This window comes from Ooceraea biroi, chromosome 11 (assembly GCF_003672135.1).
Source record: "Ooceraea biroi isolate clonal line C1 chromosome 11, Obir_v5.4, whole genome shotgun sequence".
Taxonomy (NCBI): Eukaryota; Metazoa; Arthropoda; class Insecta; order Hymenoptera; family Formicidae; genus Ooceraea; species Ooceraea biroi.
In genome coordinates this window covers 13,424,667-13,433,463 of record NC_039516.1, presented here as the reverse complement: position 1 = coordinate 13,433,463, position 8,797 = coordinate 13,424,667, and the positions used below count along the sequence as shown (strand labels likewise).

Genomic DNA, 8,797 nt, shown 5'->3' with positions numbered 1-8,797 from the left:
AACGGTCGAATTCGATAAATTTAACTTTTCAGCAATTTCGCGTGTTGTTATGCGACGGTTTGCATCCACCAGAGCCTTTATTTTCTCGTCATCAGCTTTAATTGGCCGACCTGAACGTGGTGCATCTTTCAAATCGAAATTTCCAGTACGAAATTTCGAAAACCAATTCTGACACTGACGTTCACTTAATACATCTTCTTCGTACACGGCACACCATTTTTTTCTCGCTTGCACTGCATTTTTACCCTTTCGGTAGTAAAAAAGCAAAATATTACGAAAATGCTCACTTTGATTTTCCATGTTTGATGTGATGCCAAACAAAAATTACTTGACAGATCGCAACACAATAAGATACTAAATGACGTCTGAAATGTCAGTTGTCAAAATATAAAACGAATTTGCCGCTTAGAGTAAGGTTAAGTATCGAGGAACGCGACTAACGACATCTCTTTGTGAAAAACGAAATTACTTTCCGAACAACCCAATATAATGCGATAAATATGCAACGAGCATCGCACGCGTCGCGACAAGCGAACGTTCGAAATTAACGGGACTGATGCGCGCGCATGCGCATGAATATAGGCACGAGATAAGGAACATGCGCCGCGAAGCGTCGCGGGAAAAGGCAAACATGGCCGCGGAAAATTGGAATTACTCGCAAATTAAATTCGACTGGATCGTGACAACCACTGTCCCAAATTGTCCATAGTTTTAGCGATTTAATCACGCGCGTTTACTGTCGTTGCTCGTCGTCTTCGTCTGTCGCCTCGAGTCGTTCAATTCGGCGTAATTTTCGTTAATCGCGTGATGCGCGGAGCGAGTACCGTGCGCGAAGGTGACGAGACTGACGCGTGCGCATGCGTGCGAATGAGAAATTTGAAACAAATAGTGCCAACCTAGTGATTAAAGCAAGCAATAAACGTAATTACGAAGAGAGAGAAAATCAATCATTTTACTGAAAAGATGTATAAATTAAACAAATCTATTCAAAGCGAAATGTCCCTCTCTTAGGTAAATTAGCGGGAGACAGAATATTGTTCATTGGTTGTTTATCGCAATATTAATTCAATATATTACGAGATTTTGCGCCATTTCGAAACGCTTAAGTCTTGCCGCAAGTCTGTCCAAGGAACAAACAGTAACGCAATTGAAAAAGTTATTTATTCAGCGTTATTGTTGTCCGTTGGGTAACAGAACTCATGCAAATTATACGGTTTATGAAGGTACGCGCGCCACCAGAGACCTGCGGTTTTATTATTAGCCATAATTACGGTATTATGCGATCGCATTAAGGCTCCCCGAATAACTGCCGCGGCTTCCATCTCTGTCCCATCGCGATCGAATTGGTCGCTATAAAACCAGACCGTTGCGACGAGCCATCTCAGTTTCGCGACCGCTTGTAGAATTCTACCAAATTGCTAATGATTCGGAAGGTCGGTTCTCGTTAAGAACGCTTCGCGGAAGCCCTTTCCGTAGAGCTAATTCGTTAAACGCCTCACGTAAATCGACGAGAAAATTGCAGATCAACTTAGCGTTGTGATAAACGCAATTTTCCACTTATCGCTACGTTAATATTCACTAGATCGTTAATAGTTACTAATTAATAATCGCTCAATCGTTTAGGACGCTTTGAAGTTAATCCGGAATTTCCTATTGCGTGAATCTATCCTCTATGTTTTTCCATATAAATAAATTCTAAAATATTATTGATAATTCTGTATTTTCTGCCGCAAGATTATCCTCGTTGGCATTAGATTAAAATAGGGAATATTCTCATTATTATTCAAATTCTTTCCAACAGTTGGTAGTACTAGCGATGGTCTTAGTAGGAGTCCGCAACGAACCGCAGGGCCAGGCCTACCTTCCGCCCAGCCCTCGGCCAAGCGGGGGAGGAGGGACTGGACATCCGGATGATTGGGCCGGTGTAAGTATGTATTGTTATATATATCTCTTCGGAGAAGAGACCAATTCTTCGTAACGATAAGATCCTAGATCAACAATCGTGTTATCAGAATTCTGCTATCTCGAAGATACCCCATACAGCACAGAAAGTTGAAATAACGTTGCGAAGATGTTACAATGTTGAATATTAAAATATAAATATTTTTTCAACGTTGAATCTATGTTGATTCTTCTACATTGATTCTGTATGTTGCTACAACATTGAAACAACATGTAACAAATAATTTTATTAATTAATGGTCAATTTAAAGATTGTCATTCTTCTTATATGTAACAAATAATTATATTATATTTAGTAATAATTAATTAATAATGTTAAATCAATAGGTTTTCTTTTTCGCTGTACTTCTCAACTAGTGCAATAAGTTAGAATGAAGGTAAATGTTCATTGTGTCGCTCGTCGCTCATTTTTAGCGTCAAAACAACTCACGTGATCAAAATTAACGCTGGACATTGGTCAATTTTGATCACGTGATCTGTTTTGACGCTAAAAATGAGCGACCAGCGACACAATGAAATCGCACCTTGAAAGAAAGTATATTTGTTTCGCTCTAACTTATTGCACTGTTCAGAAGTGCAGCGAAAAAGAACAATCCTAAGATCTAACAAAGGTTTCTAAATGTTGAATTGCAATGTCTTGTAGATGTTGAATGCAGTATCTACAAGACATTGCGATTCAACGGACATTAGACATTTATGCAATATCTTTTCTACGTCGAATCTACATTTTGCGATATTGATGGAACATTGCAATGTTGCTACGCAACATTTCTGAGATGTTGATTTAACGTTTGTGTGCTGTACGGGTACTGGACGCGATAATTATAGTTTGAAAAAAGACTGTTTATGACAAAACTCTGCGTCTGCATCAGGATATAGCGAACTACGAATTCTCGTACGAAGTCCAAGACGCGACGGCAGGCCTGGACTTTGGCCATCGCGAGATGAGGAAGGACACGGAAACTACCGGGACCTATCACGTGTTGCTGCCGGACGGTAGGATGCAAATCGTCGACTACGTGGCCGACCAAGCCGGGTACCGGCCGATGGTGCGATACGAGGGGACCGCGACTTACCCCGCGCCAAGCGGACCCAGTGGACCAGGTCCAGCTGGACCCGCTCAAGACGAGGGTTACCGATATTAGGCGTTGAGACCGTCTTTTGCGGTCCGAATGCTGTCGAATGCTGGAAGGAATAGTAGAAGTGGGCGTTCGATTTCTCTCCGCTCTGTATGTGAAATATGTATAATTATTATAATAATTATTATTATTACTTTTGAATCACAGGTTTTATCGTATAACATGCGAGATTTAAATGTATTATATTATAATGATAATAATGCTAAAGTAATGTTAAAAGAGGTGGCGTAACGAATAAACGGAATTGTGACACGAACAAGAATCGCTTTCAGATGTACAAAAGATATATAATAAGAGGTTTGCACATCGATAGTTCGATGGAAACTCAAATTTTTAGGTTGCTTATTAACTCAAGCATGAAATTATCGACATCGATTTTTAAAAACATTTGTACTTGAAATCTCGTTTCCTCATCTTCAAAGCGCTTCGGCGACTCGAAAGATTTCGCGCTGCGAAGACGCGAAAGGTATTCCCCTAAAAGGAGCATAAAAAAGATAGACGTGTGGGCCACTGTTCGATGCCTCGCGCATTCTACTCCCATCCCAGCGAGATCGAGTTCTTCTTTCGGATGAAATTAATATTATTCATCAATTGAGGAAATTAAAGAACAAATTGCGCAACAGGTATCGATAGCGATCAACCGCTTGCATAATGTAATATGCTCGCAATTAATAAATAATAAAATATTATCGCGGACAAGATACGCGGGTCTCGCCATCGCGATAACCCGATCGCGAACGGCGCAGTGGGTGCACCATCTTGGGATTGAATGCATTTCATGCCTGAAGTTTCCAGAATGCTTGAGAATGCTCTCAGGTCCGCAGCACGCCCGCTTGCCTCTTTGCAGTCTCGAGGCCCGAGTTGACCTGCTGACGCGAGTCAACGTGAGTTGCTGACAATTGGCGGAAGCTCGATCAGGCCAGTCTGCTTGACAGCGTACCCTGTCACCACTGCTCGACGAGTCCCTCCGTGAAACGTCACGCGAAACACTTTTCGAAGGGAAACACCACGGAAGCGTAACTCACGACGTCAAATTCTACGCTTTCCTAACCTTGGTTCGCGACACGATTCGCGTAAGTAAGCTATGCGTGCCGGAGATCTCGACAAATCCGCTCATGTTTTAGACGTTTATCGAGCTAAAGACGCGCACGATCGTCTCGTTGCCTCTTAAGCTGTAGGTTATGTTATCTTCGCGGACCTCTCACTCCAATGAGAATTGGAGTTTTCTAGAAGGTCCTTGTCACGCTCCATTGTTTACGCTGTACTCCACTGTAAGTTTCAAACTTTACGGTGAATTTCAGTGCTGCCTAGTCCGTTTTTTACTGTACTCTTAAACAACTAATTGGAAAGATGGCAAAATGGGGCGAAGGTGATCCACGATGGATTGTTGAGGAAAGGCCTGACGCAACCAATGTTAATAATTGGCACTGGTACGTTATTAGGCATAATTATAATTCGCGGTAGTTAGGGCATATTTAAATTATTCAGATAAATCTGTATATAAAATGCATACTGTATTTCGTTGAGCTCTTTACGTCAAATTTGGTAGCGTTAGTTTTATTATTTTATAATCTTTCCTTGACCTAATACTATATATTACAGGACAGAGAAGAATGCCTGTGCGTGGTCGCAAGAAAAGTTGAAAGAACTTTTTGTAAATTCAAAAATCGAAGGAGACGAAGGTTAGTAGCAAGTCTATTTATCATCCATTTATCAGGCGACAAAGGAAAAGTTTAGATCAAGGCGTATTCTTATTGTTGATGTTTCACTTCTCATGAATTATACTATACCGTACAATTTGCAGTCTTATGTGAAATAGTAGAAATGGAGAAATGCGAGGGCGAGGCAGTAGCAAATAATAGAAAAGGAAAACTTATTTTCTTTTATGAATGGAATATTGTGCTCAAGTGGAAATCAACTACCAAGTCGAATAACACAATTGAGGGTAAAATTAATATTCCTAATCTCTCTGAAGAGAATGACATCAGTGAGGTAGATGTAAGTATCAGAATTAGCAGATCTATCATTAAATTATGTAAGATTTTAGATTAAAACACATATTTCTTAATGCACAGATCGAAATAACATTAAAAGAGAGTACGGACGAAGGAGAGGGAATAAAGAAGTTCTTGCACATGAAGGGAAAGGACATTTTGAGGGAAAAATTGAAGAAATACGTGTCTTCCTTGAAGGAAGGTAATAATTTCGCTTTAAGACCGGAAAAAAATTGACCGATCACAATGCGACATTTAATCTATTTCTTTTTCTCTTACAGAATTTGCGAGAGGAATGATACTTCCCAAAAAGGACAACGTAAAGGAAAATATTTCGAGTATAACATCCGGTTTTAACGTTAAGGTACTCATAACGGCTTCATGTAGACGTAAAGAGATACAGAACGATTAACGGCTTTCTTTTTAAGATGCAAATGAACGCTGCCGTGACACCGACGAACGACAACAAATCTGCAGGATGCAAAATTGGAACTACTACTATTAAGCAACAGATCAAGTTCCAATGTAGAGCACGGGAGTTTTATAACGTCTTCACTACAATAGAGGTAAGTTGTAGAGTTATCACGGACGCGCCAAACCATTTTGCTAAACACGGTTGCAAAATGCACGTCCGACTGTTACAGATGGTGCAAGCCTTTACGCACGGTGTGGTGAAATTGGAACCGAAGAAGAACGGTCACTTCGAGCTGTTCGGCGGCAATATCCACGGGGAATTCCTGGAGATCACGCCGGCGAAGATCGTGCAGAAGTGGCGTTGCAAACAGTGGCCGTCCGGGCATTTCAGCGAGGTGACGCTCGACATCTGCGAGAGGAGCGATCACACGGAGGTTATTTTAACGCAGATCGGTGTGCCGGTCAGGTAAGCGGAAGTGGATCTAAGATCGATGTCATCATTGGAATCGAAATCGCCACGCGTGATGCGAAAACTGGACGAATTGACTTTCAGCGAGGAGACCGTCACGAAGGAGAATTGGGACAAATATTACTGGGACGCCATAAAACGGACCTTCGGCTTCGGATGCTTCATGTGATCTAGATTCACCCTAAGGGATATTTATTTATTGCTAAGTAGAACAATCGCGGGGACCGCGCCATCGTCAATCAATCGCCACGCAAGCGTTGGACATCTCGAGGACACGGGAGCGTGAACGAATGTACGCGATGGAAAAAGGAACATGCCTGGATATACATGTGCACGGATTAACTCTGTTCTCTCTTCGTATGTTTGGTACCGCTTCCTATAAGACTCTGACCTGAATATCGCCACAAGACATCGAATTAAATCGAATCGCGTGGTATGATATTACGAATGACACTTGTGTGTCTACTTTACTAGATGTATGTGTCTAAAATAAATCCATAAGATAGCAAACGGTAATATGAACCGTAATATGAACTACGTGTTCTACACGGAAGCTATCGACGTTTTTCAAATATTATTCTCTTATGTCATTTTAACATTGATTTTCCAATAGCCACTGCGATCTCTTAAAAGGGTATTGTATGATTTTAAAAGCGAGCTGATAACGCGATTTCCCCGAGTAAGAAAGAGCGTAGAATATTTTTGTGATACGATGGTAACGTCACGCGAGCCAAGTATGAATCGTGAAAATTTTTCGTAATCGCGCGATCGCTCGTGCGATCGAATCGAACTCGCATATCGGCTGATGCGAGGACGAGGTGCTGCGAATATCGTGCTACACTTCGTCACGCACCGGGAATCCCTTTTTTACGATGCTATTTGGCGCGGGGGGTAGGACCAATGTCCTCGGTGGCGGCTAAGCGAAAGCGGCATGAATGGGCAGATCCGGAGGGCGCCAAGTGCGCGCGCCTTCGAAAATCAAAATCAATGTAGTCCGTCGCTGTTCGCACCGGCCCGCACGCTCGCTCGCGGATTGCCCACGCCCTTAGCGCGCCTCGCAGTCCCAGCGCGGACGTTGTCGGAGTGTAGTGCCGTTTGTTATACCCTCTCTCTCTCTCTGTCCCTCTCTCTAGGCTCTCCCGCGCTTCCTGTCTCTTTCTCTCTCTTCCTTCCACACAGGTGCACACCGACAGAGGCACATATGTAGGCGCACACTCACTTGTCCCCACCCTTTTCCCGAGCCTCCCTTCTCCTACGTTTCTAAATCTCCCCTGCTATCTCCCTCTCTTTCTCTTTCTTTTCTCCGTCGATCATCCTTCGTCCGTTTCTCCGTTTACTTTCCTCGCTTTCGCTCCGTCTTGGATTCCTTCTGCCGACTTCCCTCTCTCTCTCTCTCTCTATCTATCTCTTTCTCTCTTTTGCTCTCGCTCGCTCGCATCCCTCGATCAAGTCGGTCGGGCGAAATCGCCCGAGAGAGCGGAGTTGAATTACCTCCCTCGCCCAAGAGCCGCTCTCTACCCACCACCACCACCAGTCCACCACCACCAGCATCACTATCATCGTCAGTCTTTACTCCGATCTCGCGCCAGCATCATCGGCGAGCTCGCGATTTACGCGTGGAGCAACCCTCCGTGTTTAACGCGGTTCCTCTCGTGCGCGCGCGCGCGCGCGCCCTCTTCTCGCTCCATCTTTGTCCCACCCTCGTACCTCCGCTCTCTCTACCTCTTTCATTCTTCTCTCTCAGCCTCCAAACGGAATCTCGATCTCTCTCGATCGCATCCGTGTCCTTTTGCCCCGCCACCCCTATCCTGTGTGACCCGTCTCTCTCTTTTTCTCTCTCTGTCCGTCTCTGGTCCGGAGCACGCTCGGCCCCGCGTGTTACGTGCGCGTTCGTGTCCCGCCCCGAGCGTAACGGGCCGCATTAACCATGCGTGTACCCATTTACGCGGCTGTCAGTCGGTCAGCGACAGTCTAACGGAAGGCCCACGCGCGTATCCACCGCAAATCGTCGTCACACCGACGACGGGCCGTCGCCGTCGACCGCACGGACACGCACAGAGCGGAGCGGCGATAGCCGTCCAGCATCCGTGTCCGTAACAGCAAACCCTCACCGGCAAGAAAGCAACGAGCGCCGTCGTCTCAGCTGTCATCGTTATCGTCGTCGTCGTCATCGTGATGACCGCGCGCCCGGGCCGGTGCTCGTCCTCGAGCGTACCCCGTCGTCGTCGGTGATGCGGGGGTACGTCGCGCGCGCGCCGATTATATACGACAGACATGTGAGTGCGAGAGCTTCCTTCTCTCTCTTTCTCTCTACCCCGCAGCCCCTCCACTCTGATTATCCGCGCGCACCCCCTTGGACCGAAACGCACGGCGGAAAAAGCGAAGCGATCCTCGGTTCTCGCAACTCGCGCGCGACTCGCGACGAGAGGAAGGTCTCCGCGGCGATCGCGCCGACGAGGGGTGGCCGCTCGCTCGCTCACCGTCGAGAGGGAGGATCCGGCTCCTCGCCTCCTCGCATCGCATCGTTTCGCCTCGTTCGCGCATCGCCGTCACCGCCGCCGCCACCGCCGCCGCCGCCGCCGCCTCGCGCCAGGAACAACCGAGAGGATGCGTGACGCACTCGATACGGGCGAGTATAGCTCGGGGGTGTAGAAGGTGGCGGCTCTTTCTCTCTATCTCTCTCTCTCGCTCTCTGTGACACACACACATATACATGCATACGTACACTGTCTCTGCCTCTTTCACCCCCGTCTATTTTCTCTTTCTCTCTCCTCCCCTTTTACCCCTGTGTTATTCCGGTTTGTCGCGCGATTATCGGC

At 45.6% G+C, this 8,797-nt stretch overlaps 2 protein-coding genes across 2 annotated transcripts in view; both read left to right on the top strand.

The window, feature by feature from the left end:
* The first annotated feature begins 1,217 nt into the window (after positions 1-1,217).
* LOC105277959 (pro-resilin) lies at positions 1,218-3,577 on the top strand. Its single transcript, XM_020030915.2, is given in 5 exon segments — positions 1,218-1,272; positions 1,386-1,416; positions 1,418-1,433; positions 1,802-1,924; positions 2,835-3,577. Coding segments are annotated over 5 exon segments (498 nt in total). The 3' UTR covers positions 3,108-3,577.
* A 314-nt stretch (positions 3,578-3,891) lies between these two features.
* The window catches only part of LOC105277968, a 23,984-nt gene continuing 19,078 nt past the window's right edge, over positions 3,892-8,797 (top strand). Inside the window, 9 exon segments of the mRNA XM_026973516.1 lie at positions 3,892-4,174; positions 4,403-4,531; positions 4,704-4,783; positions 4,906-5,099; positions 5,177-5,297; positions 5,377-5,459; positions 5,524-5,661; positions 5,740-5,975; positions 6,063-6,143. Coding sequence (XP_026829317.1) covers positions 4,452-4,531; positions 4,704-4,783; positions 4,906-5,099; positions 5,177-5,297; positions 5,377-5,459; positions 5,524-5,661; positions 5,740-5,975; positions 6,063-6,143 — 1,013 coding nt within the window. The 5' untranslated portion in view covers positions 3,892-4,174; positions 4,403-4,451.